We start from the raw sequence: 20,232 nt of genomic DNA, 5'->3' as shown, positions 1-20,232 counted from the left end.
GACAAAAAGCAATTATTTGATACTCACTTCCCACTAGCAGTTTTCTGACTCAAATACAATCTACCTTGTTTTCTACAAAAATACATCTAATGTGTACCCTGCCAACCACTCCCTTTCTCAAGGGAGATTAAAGCTTGTCAGCATTGCCATTCTACACAGCCAACAATTGATTATATTCACAGCAATTCCCACTATACTCTGCTTCTCTTAAATTAGCCCCATAAATCTGACATAAACTGCACTTCACACCTCAGATGGAGAAGGCATCCTGAAAAGCAGTTCATGTGGCCAATCAAACCCTATCGCCACATATGAAACCTTGGCAAGCATGTACAAGAACACCACCACAAAGAGAAACCTGCTAAAGCCAAAGAACAGCAAGCAAGAAGAGGGATATATCTTGACTTGCAATAGCAAAAGAATCTCTATTCATCCCTCTTGTTTACCCTGCAGTGTGTTTCAGAAGAACAATTACAACCAGAAAATAAACTTTGCATGGACAATGGCGACTTGTATATTGTGAAAATAAATGCCTATAGCACATGCAAACAACAGACAATGGTACAATACCATGTCAATCTCCGTCGAAAAGATCACTGAAAATACTGGGTTCACGTCTAAAACGGACAACTGGATTTGATAAATGATGAAAAGCAGTCTATCGAAAAGAGCATTATCCAAACTATGAACAGAAATTTTGCTCGTCTGACACTCCTGCGGTCAAACTGGATTTGGAACACAGTAATTGTCTTCAAAAGGCATTTTCAACTGTTCATACAAAGTTCAGGAAGCTTTTTCAATGCATCCAACATTTGCAACATGGACGTGCTTTTCAGTATTGACTACTAACTAGCTTACCTGCGTATCAGAACATGGTTATGCATACATGCAAAGAGACATGAGAAAAATGACAGCAGGATAGGTAAAGAGAGACAGATAGAAATGATGCTGGTGAGGCTGTCCGAGGCCATTCAGAAATCCATGCAGGTAAAGGTCAATCTTCCCACCCCTGGGGTTAGAGATCTATTCCAAACCTTGCTTGTCTTCAGAAAAACAAAGATTCAGTGCTTACTAACCTCCCCCATATGCCTGTAATGGTAGCACAAACGGAACGGAGCTTTTACCTCAACACTGTATGAGGATCCCAGTTCCTGCATCAGCAGGATGTTTGCCTGACGGACTGCACAATCCAGGGAGCATTTGAAGAACCTTTTAAAACTGCATTTCAGCCCTCTGCAGTTAACACTTTGAGATTCCAATCAGCACATGCACACTTCTATTTAAAGTGCACATTAGTTACTTATCTGTATCACTTCATATTTTTTTTCCACTTTGGAGATCTGGAGAGAACTGCTCGGGTCCCAGTTTGTGCCCATTATACACAGAGGGAATTTGTTTTCTCAGCCCGGTCCTGCTATTAGCTGCCCTTCCAAGCAAACAAACCCACAGCCTGGATTCTGACACAACACGCTGACAGCTTTTGTTCTTTCTATTAAAATTTTTATATCCAACTGAGAAAGGTTTTTTCCCCCCCAAGACCTTTTACGGACTGCACACAATACACTTTATGTTTACTGTAAACTTTCACAGACCGCAATAAACAAAGAGCAGCACAACCAGCTGTGCAGAGACCTCTCAATCTGATCCTGCCAGCTAGATGCCTGGTGCTGTGCAAATGGACAGTGTTAAAGATATCACTCCTTACACAGCTTGAAAGTAAGCTGCCACGCACACAACTGAAAGTTTCTAATTACCCGTATTTCATTAGGTGACTAGGGAAGGAAATTTAATGTTTCTTACATACAGAGAACATCTTTCAGACAGAGCAAACTTACACGAAAAAAACACATGAAACCTGGAGCTGACTATTCTGCATTAGCCCAGACAAAACCTGGTGAATAGAAAGATATGGAACATGAGTTACCAGGCTTAATTTCCTCCCTGTGTCACTATGTCAAAATATCCAGCAAAAAAAAAACAAACAACAAACCCAAAACAAACAACAAACAGCTCTGGATTAGTAACAACTGCTAGTAGTTATAATACCTGATATAATAAACAATATCTTACTACTACACTCCTGCAGCTGGAAAAAAGATCACAATAATGGAGTTTTGTATCATGTCAGATACTTTCAGGGAAGACTTTGTCACAGTTCACTCCCACCTTAACTCTAAAGCACTATTTTACTGTTGTATTTTTATCATTCATTTTACTGGTCTCTATAATCCAACAACTGCACAGGAATAAAAAGCATTTACTCCTTGCTTAAGGTGGCCAGGAAGCGTCTGGCCAGAAGGTACTTTTCAGGGTAGATAACATCTGGTCCTCCAGAGGAAAAGCAAAACTTATGCATTCTACTTCCAGTTCTGCTACAAGCAACACAACCCAGCCTCAATCCCAGCCAGCCTCCAGGCAAAATAGGGAGGATATTTACTTTCCCCTAAGAAGCTTTTTATAGTTAGATGTGAGCACTACTATTTGGGAGCTATACATTGCCACCGTGGAATTAGGTCTCCACGATGTGCAAAAAGAAGACATACTATGTTCATAAACAATCACCAAATGTATTTCACTGTGCCATAATCTAACGTCACTGACTTCCTGATATGGCTGTTATGTTAATTAACATCATTTCTGGCATTTCTGAAGTCGATGATGCCTTTCTGTGCACATTAGCTAATACACACAACCTTGCATTTCTTTCACCCCTGCTTTGCTGCCTTTTATACCCACACATCATATCGTTTCCTTTACTTATGGTCCAACAGTGCAACCAGACCAACAAGACAAGGTTTCACTGAGGCTGCAGCACAGCAATCACTGGGATGTGTGCTGGGGGTTTCCTGGCACAGATCAGTGCACAAGAAACAGGCTACACAACCCATATGCTTTGCTTTGTCAGGTGCACAACAATGGACCATGCCTGGGAAGGATCCGGTGACACTTAAGGCAGATCTCCCTACTGAGAAAACAAAGTACAGCAGAAACTCAAGGTTAACATCAGCATTTGATTCTACCGATGACATACGGGCTGAATGCAAACTCAGCTTAATAACAAAGTATTTCTCTGCTTTATCTCTAACTTGATTATGCAGTATAAGGTCATTGGCAAAGCCAAAGGGATCTGTCAAAACTATAATATTATTATTAACAAATTAGGGTGATAAATAAGTGATGTAAGAACTCCTTCCAATCTACTTGAATTATTAAGAAAGAAACAGCTGAACTACTGCCATTTCTCCCCCTCCATTTGTCAGACAAAGCCAGAAAGCAAACAACAGCACCCCTTTTTGTTTTTTAAATGAAAATGGCTTAAAAGAGAAATGAACAGAGCTTGAAACTACTTCATTTCTTTTAAATAAGTCAGTTTCAGTATTATCTCTTCAAGCCGATCGATCTGATCAGACATTACCACTGCACAAAATCAAGAATTCATAAAATAATAATCCCCGAACTCCGAAGCCATTACACGCAAATGGGAGGGATGCAGCCCATCTACGCATTATTTCAATGAAGCAGGCATCTCTCCAGAAGTGTTTCAGTAAATAAGCTGTGGTGGCTTTTTTGCCAGGAAGCTTTGAACCCCACCTGCACTCACCATCGGCCCAAATTCCCCTTTCGGGTTTCCGGATGCGTGTGTGCTTTGTACACTCCAGCGCCAGCACTTCCATCATGCTTCCAACAGAGCGCTGTCACAGCGCAGACCCCACACAAACAGCGCAAGGCGCTGCGGCACCCCGACCCCTTCCCGACAGCCGCTTCTCCCCCAGCAGGGACGCGGTTAAGCTCTCCTCGCGCACCTCCATCCCTCCTCCCCGCAGGCCCCGCCGTGGCCTGGTGTCATTGTCTGTCGCTCGCCACCATCCTTCGGTGTCACCTGCTCCCTCCCTGTCTGCTTCCAGGTCGGCCCGGCGCCCGACTCTGCCTATTCATCCTGCGAGCGTGAGGAGGAAGAGAAGGGCCGGCCGCAGCCCTCAGTCCCGCTGTCACGCCGGGGCTCTCCCAGGCCCACGGCCGCACAGACCCCGCTGACAGCCGGGCGGTGACGCGGACGGGCCTCGGCCTCCCGCCCCAAGCCTCACACACGGGGGAACGAAGCAGATCCCCCCGAACCCCAGGCCTGCTCCCCCCAGTCTTTTCCCCCCAGCCCAACCAGCCCCGCTCCCCACAGCCCCACAACGCCGGCATTTGGGGGCAGGCGGCCCGGCACCGCCCGCGGCTCACCGAGGGCCACCTCGCAGGCTTTGCGCAGCTGGGAGTGATGCGCCTTCTTCACCTCCTTGTCGGCCAGGATCTTCTCCAGGGCCCGGGTCAAGAACATGTTTTTCGTCTTCTTCCCTTCATACATGAGCGCGATCGAGCCGGGGGAGGGCAGGGCTGGGGAGGGCGGTGGGAGAGGGGTACCGGCCGCTCCCGCCGGCGGAGGGCCGTGAGGGGCCGGGGCCGAGGAAGGGGGTCCTCGCTGGGAGGGCCGCGGCGTCCCGACGCCCGCTCGGAGCGGAGGGAGGCTCGGGTGGGCCCGGGCAGCGGCCAACCCCCGCGGCGGAGGGAGAACGAAGCCCGCTCCTCGCTGCCCGCTCCGTCACCCCCGCCCCGTCGCGCTGCGCGCTCAATCCCCGCGCCGCCCCCGGCCCGCGCCCGCCTCCATCAGCAGTGGCGGCAGCGGCGGCGGCAGTGGCTGCAGTAACAACCTGCCCTCGCCATGTTGGAAGGAAGCGACGTCAGGGCCGCGGCCGCACGGCTGCCGAGCGGGAGGAAGCGGCGGCGGTGCCCCGGCTCCGGGGGCAGGCGAGTGTCGGGGGGGAGACGCTCGGCTTCTGCCCGCCCCGTGGGTGCGCTACAGGCGGAGCGGAGCCGGGGGTGGTAGCGGGGACGGAGGAAGGGACGGGCGGAGATGGCCGCTGCCACCTGGGAGCTAGCTGAGGAGGAGGAGGGGCAGCGCTTCCCTTCCGGGCCACCGGCGCGGGGAGGGGAGGAAGGCTCGTCGGGAAGTGCCACCTGCCCTGGCGGAGCGACGATCAGCTGAAGAGGAGCGGCCGTCCCCTCCCCGGCCTCGCTGAGAAGCCCCCGGGGCCGTCCCACAGGGAGGAGCGGCCGAACGCTCCCCGCCCCCCTTCTGGAGCAGAGGTCGCTGCGCCGTGTGCTCTTGGGACGTGAGGCTGCGTGCTTCGCCTGGGTGCGTTCTCTGTATCGCCTTTGCACTGTCCTTTTCAAGCTCACTGACTTCTATATTTTAGTGTCTTGTTAAACTATTATACGTTTTTCAAAACATATTTTTTGTTTGTTTGCGTTTTGGCTTTTTCCAATGGGGTGATGTCCTCCTCTTTGGTTTGGGGCCAAGAATGATTCTGACCCACATCATCAACTCCTGTGTGCAAAAACTAGGATTATTTCGAATAAAGCAATAGTTTAATATTAAAATTTCTAATAAAACCGGTATTTAACAGTAGAATCTGGCACTGAAAATAGCTAGGTCTTATTTATAACTCTTTTTTAACTTTAAAGAAAAAGCAGTACATAAGAATTGATCTGGAAGTGGAAAGATGGGATCTCTAGATGTGCCCTGTGAGCAGAGAAGAAGGTGGCCAGGTGGAAGCCATCTTGGGCCTAGGAGCACAGGATGCTCTCTGGAAGGAGCCCCACAGCTAATTTCTGCTGTCTGTTCCTGACAAAAATACTAATAATGTAGATTTTTAGTTCTACAGCAGCGCTGTGAGATCATTCAAAATCATATCACCAAGTGTGTTGATCCTTGCAACAAATGCACAGGAGTATTTATTAGCAGTTTTCAGGTTAGGTTGGTCCATGGAGAGGACTGCATCTTCAGCAGCACGCCTACTGAGCATAGTAGAAATTTACTCCCAGTCATTTATGCAAGGAAAAACGTTTGTCAAATCTCCATTTTGTTCAGAACTTTGGATATCAAAACGACCTGAGTCTCTCAAAACCAATAGCTAATGGACATGTGGCAAGAGTAAGAATTTTCACAGACTTGCTGGTAGTTTTTACACAAACCACCTGAGTCCACATTTCCATAGCAAAGTCAAAGCTTGCAAGTGTTATTTAGCAAATGGAGTTTGCTATTGATTTTCATGGTCCATTTGGCAGAAATAGACTTGCAATTAGACTATCATGAAGACAATGGCTATCTGTATCTGAAGAGGGCACTGAGGACTGCAGTTATCTGTTCTGTTCGTATTAATGTCTACTTTCTTATCTTGTACACAGGATGATTTTATGTGGGTATTTCAGTTTGCATCAGTGTTTTAGTTGGGTACATAGAATTGCTGCTCGGAATATCACACTACTGGAAGTAAAGGCCTGTCATAAAGACACTGTTCTATGTATTTGTCTCCTGTTATAATATGAATAGATTAAACTTCTTGTTCTGTTTTGCTTTTAATGTGGTTTGAATCTTCAGTCTCCGCTCTCAGGTTCAAACAACTGCCACTCAGTTCACTCAGTTTACAGCTTGGTACTGCTGATATCCTGCATCTACGTGCTAGTCACAAGGCAACCCCTGCCTAAACCCCACAACAGTGTGTATGTATGTAATCAAAGGACTGCTCCTGGATTTATACACAAAGATCTTCTTGTAAATCATCTGTTGAGCAGGTTGACAAGCACTTTCTGTCCAAAAGCTGAGCCAATAATGGTAGAAGTCACAGGGGAATAATGATATAAGCATTGGAGATAGAAAGACAGGCCAGTGCTCTCATTTAGGGCCATGATAGGAATGGTTGTCAGCTTGTGGATGGGGTCCCTGAGTGCTTTGGATAAATTCATTAGTCATGCCAGCTTTATTTACCAGGGAAGCCACATATTAAAATAATGTTTGATCAAATATAAAGACTTCTATGGACTTTGAGGAAGCATTGTGAGGCCAATTTTTTTAGTGCTGGAGACTACAGATCATAAAGAACATATGTTTTGCTGATTAAAATTCTAGGGTTAAATCTCTGTTGAAAGAAGAATCAGAAAACATGCAGGAAAGAAAGGGTGAAGGTTTAGAATATTTCTATCTTACATGGGTTCCTAACTAAACTAAAGATGGCATCTTACAGTCACAGGTGCCTTGCAGAATGGTTGGTAGATGTGATGGTTTCACCTATGTCTGTTTTGGTTTCAGCATGCAGATTTCTCCTTTGCTTGTAATTAGCCTCATTCAGTGGCTGGTCTAGGGACTGGAGTCATTGTAGCTGCAGATCCCAAATTATTGGCTGGTAGAGTCCAGAAGATACTAAAGAATGAGTAATACTCGTCTTTGCTTCTCAAGCTGCTGAGTTTGTGGGCAACGTGTATGAAATACAACGTTTACATTTTATTACCTCATAAGAGGCGTGTTGGTAGGCATCTGCTGCAGCACAATCGCATCACTGCTTTGTTGGAGCCTTTATGTTTAAACAAGCTACAGGACAAGAGAAAAAACATATTTAAGCAACATAAGAAATAAATTACTTTTTATTCCTTTTTTATTCAGAAGCTATTTGGAGTATTTTAAAAGCTATTTGTAATGCTTCATGTATTTAAAATGTTATTAGTATATTTGTTTAGTTAAAAACTGTAGAGAATTTTTTGTCTGACATGGAGCTTGCAGCAACTGCTTCTGATAACTTTATGTGCAGCAACTCCAATGTAGTTCTTCTTTGAAGATGCTGAAAAGCTAGGATTTAAGCCTTCACTTCAGACCGGCATTGAAAAGTGGTACTAAAAGTGCAGTTTCACGCTTGGAACAAGCTGATCTATGAATGTTACAGCCTCCCAAAGGGAGCCCTTTCACTCCTTCTTGTGCTGATGCACTTGTGCAGCTCTGCAGTGAGTCAGTTCAGCTCACTGCTCCAGCTGGAAGTCAGCCTTACAAGAAAATGCAGTTTTAAATGGGATCAGTGAACTGTTCAGTCTTATACACACATTCAGTAACTCTTATGCAATGAAGAGAGGGAGTAAATGTGGCCATAGATGGTGAGGGGGGCTGGACTACTGCTCATGGTGGCACTGAGTTGTTAAATCAGCTTGATAAGGTTTGAAACAGCTCATGAAAAGCTGGGCTGTGTTTGCTTTAAGCAAGATAAGATGGAGCTCCTGCTAAAAGATGCAATTGTTCTTCCTGCTCCTACCTGTATGTTTCTTGCTTTCTTGGTCAGCACAAACGTTTGCATTGTCATGTTGTGAGTTATATGCTGAATTATGTTCAGAATTTAATTAGGTTGAAACTAACCAGACAAAAACCAGAGCTTTTTTAAAATACTCTAATTACCAAGCAGTCTCACAGAGGCTTCTTGGCTCAAGGGAGGGGTAACATGAAGACAGGAACAAGAAGAGGAAAAAGAGGTCAGACTTGCATTTTTTGGGCAGCAGTGCCAGCATGAAGCATTGTTTAAACTGATGTTTTACATATGAATTATCTTCAGTATTTGAACTATAGAACAGATGGCTCAGCACTGCTGTACATGATACCTTGCATACTGGGTGGATGGGTCAGTAGCTAGGAGCAGTGCAGAAGTGCTCCTTTAATCACAGTGCTGGCACCTTCCTCGGTTGTAGTACAGTAATTTGTCTTTGCTCCCATTCTGTTCTCATCTACCAGATGCAGATAATCAGTGCGTGATGGATCAGGGCCCAGGTGGATCCAGCACACAGGAACATGGAACAGGAGAGAAGCTGTGGATGCTCTGCAAGCACCTGGATGAATAAGCTTTCAAGTCTCTTACTGAATGCATGGTCTGTGGTGCTTGATCGTCTAACACTGATATACAAAGAAAACATTTATTTCTTTCCCTTAATGGAGTCCTAGGCCAGATACTCTTGTAAAAATAAGTAAAGTGTAATTCAAAATACCCAGTGTATCCATTATGCAAAGGATCTTGATCTGTCCATTAAACTGTAAGAGATAGTCACTGTAAATGTGCTTGAACAATTTTAAGAGGGTTGTGTTAGTTTTTTTTGTTAATATTTTTTATTCATGGGTAAATTCAGGAGCTGTGGCTAAGAATTCATAGCTTGCTCACAGGGTGAATATTCTAACAGGTTAAAACAAGCTGCAGTATATCCACTGCAGCACTGAGAGAACAAATGGCAAATGTTTGTTAGTGCAGGGAATATTAATCGATAGGTAATTCCTAGGTTGCTTCAAACCATTTGTACAGAAACGTGGATCAGCCCTGCAGTGACACATAATGAAATAAGCATCCATCACTTTCAGGAGGTTCTTGCAGGGTGACAAATCTCTTCCTGAAAGCGAAAAGGCTCTGACTTTTGTTATATTGAAATACATTCTCAGTGCTATAGTTAAGTGAGGATACATACTCCTAGTAAAACGTGATATTTTTTCAACTTGTGACAGCTGCAGGAAAAATGTCAGATAGCAGTGAAGGAAAAGAAAAAAAAAAAGCACCTCTTTTGGTTGAAAATTATGGCTGGAAACTGTGGAAGATATCAAATATTGCAGGCTATAGTTTGCATTCATGCGATGGGGAGCTTGTAGTGCTGCATTTGCTGAAATGTGATCCATTTTTGCTAGTAATTTTTCTGTGGGAATACATTTTTTTTTCCCTAGACTATCTATAGTTCTATATCTATAGTTTTCAACAACTTCTTTCTTTCTTCAGCATTTTGCTCCTGCTATCAGATGAATAATTCAGTCCCCAGTCTCCATGGCACCTCAGCAAGCCATTCCCTAACGTTGTATGTAAAGGAGTACTAATAACCATTTTAAAGACAAAAGGAAATATATATATTTTTAAATGGCTATATATGTTTTCTTTCAAGGTTCTTTAGTAGTTTTTCAAACATAAGAATGTGGTAACGGATAAATCAGTAACGTACTTCTGAGGGTATGGTATATATTTATTGTTGTATGTGAGGCTATGGAAATGCAAATACAAATTCACAGAATCATAGAATCATGGGATCATAGAATAGCTTGGTATGGAAGCGACCTCAAAGATCACCTAGTTCCAACTCTTTGCTTTGGGCAGGGTTGCCACGCACTAAATCAGACACTAGATGAGGTTGCTTAGGGCTCCATCCAATCTGACCTAGGATGGGGCAGTTTCTTTGAGAAGCCTGTTCCAGTACCTTACCACCCAGTCAGTGAAAAATTTTCCCCTGACATCTAATCTGAATCTCCCCTCTTTTAGTTTAAAACAGCTCTCCCTTGTCCTGTCACTAACTACCCACATAAAAAGTTGATCATTCCTCCTGCTTATAAGCTCCTTTTAAGTATTGGAAAGCTTCAGTGAGGTCTCCCCACAACCTTCTCCAGGCTGAACAAGCCCAGCTTCCTCAGCCTGTCTTCATAGGAGATGTGCTCCAACCCTCTTATGATGTTCATGGCTCTCATTTGAACATCTTCACATATTTTTTGTGCCGGAGGCCTTAGGCCTAGACACAGTGCTGCAGATGGGGGCTTCACAAAGGCAAAGTAGAGCCACTGTAGTGACCAATAGGCAACTATTTTTGTATGTGAATAACAAGAATACAAAGTTCTGACAACATCCAGAGAGCCCTGAACTGCAAAAGAAACTATATGGAGGATGTATGGAAAAGACAGCAAGATGATTTTGCTACCTTCTTATTGCTTATCTTAGCAATCTCCAGCAGACAAAATTACTAAGTGCTACTGGATATTAAGGAGAAACTATTAAATGAAGGGAGTCGTAGCGTGACTGTCTTCTTCCTTGGGAAGTGGTATTTGTATTGTTTCAGCTCTCTTAGATTATTACTCTGTGGGTGAGAGTCTGGTTAATTAGTTATGTTTGCAACCACCTGTAATAACAAGAACTAATATAGTATATAGTAATGCCAATTTTTTTTTTTTCTCCAGTTTTGATTTAGAAATGGGAATATTTTGACTTGCGACAAATGAGAAGAGTAACAAATTCACTGAAAATGATGACTCTCCTACCCTTCAATCCTAGCTTCAGACTCCCGCATGCCTTTGTAACTGATGTGATGTGACCAGTGTAATGCATGCTGAGTTGTCTTACAAATTAGGCGTTGAACAGCCTGGCTATTGGAAGCATGCAGCATTAGCTTTAACCTAATTTTTATGTGCGGAAAGGCTCTCTTCCCCTTGATCTAAGGTGAATTCAGTGTATCACTTTAGAACCTGTGCATTTTCAAAGGTTGATGCAGATCTCTTTCAATAAGCTGATAATAAGAAGAACTGAAAATGAAAAAGAAGAGAGAAAAACTGAATGGAATTCAGCTGCAGAAAATCTCCCTTAAATCTGTGGGTATGGTAAGTCAAACGAATGATAAGGATGGCTTCCAAGCATTTTAATATCCGTTTTGAAAGGCTTAGACAAAAGGATCATAAAAGTCATGTGAATTAAGGTGACAAGCCATGAGACTGGAGCAATAACCACTTCTAACTGTCACAAAGTGATCTTTGAATCTACCTGATTATTTCCTCCAGCAGCTGCAGTGGGTTATTTCCTGTCAAAAATGCAATACAAACCATGGGCTTCATGGCAGGGCTTCACAGGAGGCTGCAACGAGGAACCTACAGGATATTAAAAAGACTTTGCATCTTTTGGAAAGATGCTAAAGAGATCAGGAGTGCAAGTAGTGTTCTGCTTTCTCCAGGAAAGGAGGAGGAGAATAGATAGGTAAATTATTGGCTGAAGGAATGGTGTCGTGGTCAGGATTTTGGGTACTATGATTTTGGGAGGCCTTTGAGAGACCAGGTGTGTGGGCATCAGATGGAATGCAACTGAACAAATGGGGCAAAAGTGTTCTGGGTAGCAGGCTGGCTAGATTGATTGCCAGAGCTTTAAAGTAGATTCGGTGGGGGAAGGGAATGGAGTTCCTTGTGACAGAGAGGAGCCTGGTAATGCTACCATTTTAGTAAACTGTGTAGAAAAACTTTTCAGTTGTCCAGTTGGATCTTGTGGGGACTCTCCAGAGAAGATAACATTGCCAATAGCCTGACTTAAACTTTCTTGCACCCGTCTAGAGATACCTGCACCCTTGGCTTTCCTAAAGTGCCTGTATGGGAAATATACAGGAAGATCTAGAGATCTGTATGCGGTCAAAGGGCTTTGATCTCACTGTGATCACAGACACGTGGTGGGACAGCTCACGTGACTGGTATTCTGTCATGAATGGCTATGTCCTCCTTAGTAAGACAGGCTGGTGAGGCGAGGTAGTGGAGTTGCTCTTTATGTGAGAGAGCAACTGGAATGTATTATTGAGCTCCATTTGAGGGGGAATGATGAACAAGTGGAGAGCTTATGGGTAAGAATTAGGGGATGACCTGCTATCAAGAAGCACTGTGTAGAAGGACCTGGGAGTCCTGGTTGGACGTAAGCCGGTAGTGTGCCTTGTGGCCAAGAAGGCCAGTGGTATTCTAGGGCGCATTAAAAAAAGCATGGCCGGCAGGTCAAGCTAATTGGTCCTACCCCTCTACTCTGCCCTGGCAAGGCCACATTTAGACTACTGTGTCCAGTTCTGGGCTTCCCATTTCAAGTGTGTAGAGGTAGGACAAGGAGCAATGGCCTAAAACTTGGACATAGAAAGAGGCATCGATGGTCTCTTGAGGTTGTTTCTAACCCCTGCATTCTGTGAAAGATTTTGAATATTAATAACCAGAAAGGTAAAATTGACTGGGATTTAATGGCATTTTTTGCCTAGGAGGAAGATATTAAAGAAGAAAGATATTAAAGAAGAGCCATTGTAGTGATTCATTCTGGGATCGTAGTTAACTTGCTAAATATTTTCTAGGTGTGTATTGACTCAAATATCTATACAAAATGTTTTAAAATGAGGGCAAGAGTCTGAGGAGTTGTGAGATCCAGATTGTTAAAAACTGGACAAACTGGTTGGCAGCACATAGGATGGATGGTTCCTCGTGACATTCAGTGTTGCTGCTGTCTGGGCTCACATCCAGACACGCATGGAGTGTTTACTTTTGTATCTGAATGTGCTTATTGTGTTCTGCTCCTTGCTAAAAGCTTTATGACTTGATTCTCCTCCTGCAGTAGTAAAGATGGCAGCTATGAGGAAATGTTCCTGTGCTGCTGATGGGACTGTGAAGCTGGTATTTATAGTAGCTCACAGCTGAGAAGGCCAAATGGAACAAATACTGTTGGGCTGGTAAAAATCTTATTCTTCATCGTTTGTAAGACAACCAGTGGATAATTGTTTGCAACCTGTTTTCTCCACATCCCGAGAACCATTGCTGGTTTTTGAGACTGCTTCTGTTCTGCAGTCCTGACAAGTGCTATTTGAAGTAAGCGGTGCTTGCCAGTACTGCAGTCCTTGAGTGGAAAGAGAAGACTTCTATGCAGAGTTCTTATAATTGATATAGTGGGGCACAGTCAGTACTGATGAAAATGTTGATGGTGTTTTATATGTGCTTAGACCAAACCTGCTTCCTTAGCTAGCACTGAGACTAGATATATTTTGCAATAGAAGCTTACTTACATGAACTTAATAGCATGTTAAAGCAGCAGAGCTTCAGTTGGTCTATATATATGTGTTTAAGATGAAAGTCACACCTATGGACAGCTCCAGATGTGGTCCTTAAATGTTCACTTAAATAATTTCAATTCATTAATTTTTTCTTAACTTTTCCTGGATTATATTCACTGCTTTCAGCACATTGCTTTCTCTTTGCTCGCCATTTTTAAAACAGAAATAATACATGGGATTTTACTGCACACAAATGGCATGAACACATGTAACAGGGCAACAATATGGTATGTTTTTCCAGAACTACGCTGGTAATAGTCCCTCTCACATGGTTAAGGTCAAACCGAATGTAGATGCTTTGCTCTGCTTAAAAGCCAAAACACTCAGTGTAAGCAACTGGAATTTTTGCATTTTTTGGGCAGCTTACAAGAAGGCTTCCTTAATCTTAAGGCATACTAGTCCACAAAGTAATAGGCAAAGCAAGGCAGACAATTGTGCATGATTTTAAAATGGTAATTCAAAACATTCTATCACAAAATGCATTATTCCATCAGAATATTCCCCAAGTTTGTGGACATTTAATTTCATGGTTTCATTTCTTTTCATCATAGGGCTGGATCAAAGGTAGAAGATTAAAATCCAAATTGACTTTAAATTCACAGCGTACTGTATAAGAATGAGGCTGTGCCATTTGAAATTGGTGTGAGCTCTGTATGGAAACTGTGCTCTGATGTAAAAATCAGACAGGTGACAGCAGCATCTTAAAACCAGGCTTCGTGCACATCTGGAAAATGAGGTCAGTGTGTGAAATATAATATTAAAACATTTTAGCATATTTGCAAACCTAAATGTTACTGCAGTGATATAGTAAGCATTAATTTGTTTAAAAAATGCCAGAGAACGCAGGAATCTTTAGTCACTATTTCTATCTGTAATGCTTAATTTTGAGGCTATTTTTAGTATGTCATTTACTAGAAAGCTTTCAGTTCACTCAGACAACTCTAATAAATGTTTTACCATGAAACTATGACTGCCTTTTGTTTTTCTTGCTCACAGTAAGCTCCAAGAACAGTTTCTTCCTAATGAAGGTATTGCCTTTTATAAGAACAAGGTTGGATTCTGCAGAGACATGTTGAACAGGCTATAGCTGACTTGGATCAGTTGTTTACTAGTCTTGATTACTGATCATTTTCATCTCTTATAAATATAAGGGATCTTTCTCACTGTGAGTTCAGTGATCACCTTAAACTCAGTAGCCTTTAAATATCATGTAATGCCTACTAGAGGCAGGGAAATGATAAAATTAGCAGAGGAGAGAGGCACGTCTCTCATGCATTCGGCAGGCAGCTGGCAGCCAGCCACTGGGTAAAATCTGCACGGCCTCACCAGCCCTGGAATCTGCTGCTTTCAGTGACAAATTTGGAACTGCCTCATGATGGATTTTAAATACTCTGCTTTGGTTGATTATTTATCTATTGGCATTTTGTGTATCTTTGGTACTGTTTGTATGTTGCATAGTAGCACGTGTCTAACTTGTAAAAAAAATCTGTCCAGAATAAAAGAAGAAAAAGTATCCATCAAGCGTGCATCAAGCTAGATAACTCATTTAGTGAACTGTTATTAGTAGGGAATGCCAGATCTATTTGTTTTACAATTCTGGCTCCAGCAATCTGCAAGGACAGGAAATGTACATGTAGAGTGACCAAAATTACTGGCAGGGGTAAGGGAAACCTGAGAAAGAGGAACAGAAAAGAAGATGCTTTCATGGTCCATAGCACCAGCCTTCACTTGTGGCAGCTGAAGAAATTAGCTCTGCTTGAATTATAGTTGAAGTTAAAAGTCAGAAATATATGTAGACAGTTTGCCAAATACGTGAGCTTGAGTTTCTCTAAGACAGTTTTCTTTTGCAGCTGCAATGCATTTAGGAAAGCAGTTTGTTCCTTAGATGTCCCACAAGTCATGGGTAACCCTGAAAGAAAGAATGTTGGGCATCTGAATTCATCCAGAGCTGGATTTACTGGAAAATTAAGTCCCATTAAAGGTGGAATTTGTCTCGACTAATTTTAACATTTATACAGTTTGATCTAACCTCAACTGTCATCTGGGCTCTTGCTGTGTGAAAAGAGTAACATCTAACAAGGCGCTTAGGCAGGAGCAATAGTACTGGGCTGAAGATATATACACCATTTACTTTTCCCTACCAACTTTAGAAGGTAACAAGTCAGTTTAGTTTAGATAAATAGCTTCCTTATAACTAAAGTCAGATGATTTAAATCCTACCTTCATAGCAAGAGGACTGTGAATTTCTCTTCCCAGCCAGGTGAAACTTGAGGCCTACCACCCCAGGGGACAAATTGAAGAAAAACAGAATGTGCATAGCAAGAGCAGTAAGCCTGTAACTCTAACACCTCCAGCATCCATAATACACTGCATTATCAACCCCCAGGAGCAGGCACAAGGGCTGCCTGTTTTATCCAGCCACAAAAGAATGAGAGGCTTTCCTGGGATATCTCAGAAATCTCAAGTGCGCTTTTGACGGAAGGATTATTGCCCGTTGTGAAAATGAATAATAGTGAATAGGCTACTAAAGGTTTTGATCCTTTTCATGGCAGCCTATATAATTGTCAGGGAACACCTAAGGCAAAGCATGGATATTTGCAACTGATGTGTGTGTGCCTTCCTAAGTGATACTCTTTTGTATGACAAAGAAATTTGCAGAATTTAAAGACATGTATTTATTGTTCTGTTCTTACAGGTGTGTGCTAGGGAAGTAAACTGGCTTTTGCTGTGTTAAAATAATTTTCCACACTGAATGTCAAATAAACTGATGTGTAACCAATAGTTTTCCCTTTCCTGGCAGCTTTGGTTTCTGTGCTCTAGTGGATTAGTGCATAAAGAAGTGTGGTTTAAATAGATACACATTGTCAAGATATAGTGAAGCCTAGAAGAGCCTTCCTTGGAAACACTTCCCTCAGAAGTCTCATCTTCTGAGTTCCAGTGATCCTTTTTGCTTGGAGTTTATTGCATGTCTTTAACTTCATGCTGTATATTGATAGTGCTGCAACTTTATCCTTCTCAGCTATGGTACCAATATATTCTTGAAAAGCTGTGTATTTAACGAAAGTGTATTGCAATGTAGAGGAAGAGAGAAAAATCATCATCATGGGTTTCTAATGAAAAGTGGAGAAATGCATTTCTGCTGTGCAGTGAGATCAAATTTTGATGAATTTTATGTCAAGTTATGTTCTCTATAAAGGAAGCTAATCCTAACTCTTATGTTTAGGTCTCCAGTATCTTGCAGTGGCTATGTGGTGCTTTTTACGCTTATCCACGTTCCCTGGTTGAAATACATCCCAGATGTATTTCAGGTTGTTTCTACTGCCTCCGTTTCTTCACAAATGAGATATGCATCCATTTTTGCTGTGTTAGGTTTTATTCACATGTACAGCTAGAAAGGTGAAGGTAAGGGAGAAACCTGTGCAGGGTGAGAAATCCTCAGACCGACAGGGAATGCATTACTGTGTACCCTCAGCTCTTTGCTAAATATCCATAAACGTTAAAAATTAATCATGTCAGAGGATTCCTGAATATTAATACTGTCCACATGAGAGTACTCCAGTGGTGATTTTATTTTTACTTAAGAGAAGCTTGACTGAGGGCTCTGACACTGTCATATGAATGCAGAAGTGATTTTCTAGATTTGTGTCCTTTCAGATCCTCTGCTTGTTACTTTAGAAATACTCAGCAGTATCCATTTGCTTACATTTATTTGGGATGAAGATATTTTTATGCTTCTCACAGAGAATTATTCAGGCTAAAATGATTAGTCTTTGATTTTTTTCCTATTTTTGTTTAATTTTTCTTCTTTCAACAGTTTGTTTAGTCACAGAGAGCCATTTGCTCTCACAGTAAGCCATCTGACCCAGCAGTCCTCTAATTACCCAGTGTTGTTGCTTTCCTTTCATCTTTCTCAAGTATCAGTGCTTCAGTGTTTTTATTCCTGGTCTAAAATAAAAATGCATTTTTGTACTCATTTAGGCAACCTCTGCTGAGGAGTTGGAGCATAGGAAAAGTCATGGAATGAATAGTTTAACCCAAAAAGGAATTTTTAAGAAACTGTCTTTTTGTGTGCCCTTCAACAGACGCCTAAACGGGACGGTTATTCTTGTGCATAGTCAGGCTTTGGCACTGATGGATTGTTTAAGACTCTCAGAGGAGCCAAAGAAAAACAAGGCAGTAATTCTGGCAGTTTTCAGTACTGCCATTTCTGATGGGTTGGGTGTCAGTGGAAGAGCAGCCGGGCACACCACCCAAGGAGCCCTTCGTTTCTGATGAAGTGCAGAGAAGTGTGAAATGAATGGGGACCTTCCTTGCTCTGTTAAAATTCTGAGATAGATTTTAACACTTTTTTGAAAAGTACAGTTCTGACAGCTGTGGAAACATGATGCTCCTACTCTCTTCTCAGGAGGGGAGATTTATAGAAGAGCTCCCTGCATTCATCAGCATCGGCTCTGAAGTGTAGCTCATTCCTCAGACAATGTTTGCTGCGAGGTCTCTGCTGAGACATCTCCTGAATGTTGCCATTCCTGTTTGCCGTGCTGAGAGGGGTACATTTGACGGGAAGTGGACTGGATCCGCTGGCTCCCTAACCAGCCTTCAGGATGACAGCAACTTCCTGCTAGATCTACCTTGCTACAATCGGTGCAATATTTTTAGTGGAAAATCTTTCAAATGTGTAAAAAACTGTATTTTTTTAAATTATTTTTTAATTTTTTGGTGTACACTTATTGTTTTGAGAATTTATACCTGCAAATGGGTATTATGTAGAAGGATTGTTCATAGGCTAAAGCAGACCCCAAATCCCGTAGGTTTCCCAGGGGTCTCCTCCAGCTCTTTCAGTCACTCAGGGCAATGATACATGGCCTTCGTCATAACCAGTGGGATAGCAAAGACTTTCTGGGATGCAGCCAGCATTGAGGCTTGAAGGCATAACACCTCACAGTGGGGCCCACAGTGGAGCAGACATTCATGACGGCAAAACCTGACCGCTTGGCTCTGTGCTGTGCAGACAATGCTTGGAGCTTCTATATGATATGCAACAGAAATACACTGAAGCAATTCCAGAAGAAGAGCTTCTGGTCTGACATGGTTGCAATAGTGTTGGTGAATGCACTGGGGTGCTTGTAGCATGCAGAGGAGAGATGCCCACACACACAGCCTGCTGCTCGCACCCCTGCAGCTCCCAAGGAGTGCAGTGCCACCATTACGTAAGGCCTCACGCGCTAAGTACATACTGTGCAGACAGGCGCCTTGTTTGTGTGTGAATGGAGCTGCGTAGGTATGTAGAGAAGCTGGCATATTTAACAGGTTCACCACTTAAATTTAGCACCAAAAATTAGAATCTGTTAGAGCCCGAAGTTGTCACTGACAGACAGAACTTGCTTTGGTTTGTGTATGGAAGGAGAGAAACAGAGCTGTGTGCAGCGTGATGTAGCAAATTTACCCTATGAGATAAGGCTCAGTACATTTTGCCTTTTTGACAGATTCTGTTCTAACAAGGCCAAACAGCAGCCCTGCTTCTCCCGCCACAGAGGCAAGCACTGCTTGCTTAACCCTTGGAAAGCTGGCCAGCTCCCAGGAAAATAGCAGTGCCCCTTTCCAAACCGCATTCAGCTTTGTGAACGTGATCATTTAATTCAGAACAAAGCAATTAGTCTGCATAAAGAGCTTAAAATATGCCAGATTGCTTTTTTTTTTTTTTTTTTTTTTTTTTTTTTTTTTTCCCCTAAAAAAACCACAACTAACAGCTATTTCTGGCTAATTAAGTGCAGAAGAACGTTTCTACTACCCAATCAACCCAAATTTTTGCAATCTGGAAGCAAAGTAAAACAAAGCAGTAAGTAGATCACTCATTTTGGCTAAGATTTCAGACTACTGTACTGTTTTTGTTGTTGCAGTTCCAACAGATGTATTATTTTCAAGTAAACAGAAGATTAGCTTTTGAAGTAAAACTTTCTCAGACCTAAATTGATATTCTGCTCAGAATTGGTTAATAAAAAAGATTAATTATTTGGTTAAAAAACAAGACACTCTCCCTGCCAACATCAAGCTGTACTGATAGACAGAGGAACAGCCTGGCACTTAGTAGTCGGCACAAAGACTAAGACACCTGCTTGTAGTTCTACCACAATATTTATTTCAGAACTGGTAATCTATTGTTTCAGTAAAAGTGTGTGCTTCTACAGACCTGAGGATAGATTCAAATATTTCCCTGTTATGACTATTCAGTCCACATGTATTCCAGTAATGACAAATAGTGGTAAAGTAGCAGGAACCTTGGAGAAGGCAGGACAGATGACAAAGGATGGGTTTTCTTGGTCACAGACAGTGCATTTTCTGCACGACTGGGGACAGTGGCAACATTTTTAATTAACATTTGAATCTATTATTTATGAGTGCATTCACTGATGTACAAGTTCAAGGGCAAGCTCTGCCATGCTTGACTCACTCCCTCCGGAGACCATTCAAAAGGATCTGCACATGCAAAGAGCCATGACTTTCAGGTTGACTACTTCTGACTGTTAGACAGGGACAAACATTTTGAAGCTTCTGGGTTCCATGATACGCCTAAATGTTCTTTAAATTCTCCAAACATCTCCTTACTTTTTAAGTAGAACCGGGAATGAGCTCGTTGCTCTGAAATGACCCTGGTTATCCCAAATATGCAGATATTCACAAAATACCTTGTTGTTAAGGTAGGCCCCTCTGACATTAAGTGAAGCTTTTGGATATGAGTTTCTGAGCAATTGCACA

At 42.5% G+C, this 20,232-nt stretch overlaps 1 protein-coding gene across 1 annotated transcript in view; it reads right to left on the bottom strand.

Moving 5' to 3' along the window:
* The window catches only part of ARFGEF1 (ARF guanine nucleotide exchange factor 1), a 76,758-nt gene extending 72,181 nt beyond the window's left edge, over positions 1 to 4,577 (bottom strand). Inside the window, exon 1 of the mRNA XM_072328434.1 lies at positions 4,228 to 4,577. Within this exon, the coding sequence (XP_072184535.1) occupies positions 4,228 to 4,351 (124 nt within the window). The 5' untranslated portion in view covers positions 4,352 to 4,577. The remainder of the gene's footprint in view (positions 1 to 4,227) is intronic.
* Between the last annotated feature and the right edge of the window lie 15,655 nt (positions 4,578 to 20,232).

This window comes from Excalfactoria chinensis, chromosome 2, assembly GCF_039878825.1.
Source record: "Excalfactoria chinensis isolate bCotChi1 chromosome 2, bCotChi1.hap2, whole genome shotgun sequence".
NCBI classification, from domain to species: domain Eukaryota; kingdom Metazoa; phylum Chordata; class Aves; order Galliformes; family Phasianidae; genus Excalfactoria; species Excalfactoria chinensis.
The sequence above is the reverse complement of the archived record's forward strand: the minus strand, read 5'-3'. Positions and strand labels throughout refer to the sequence as shown.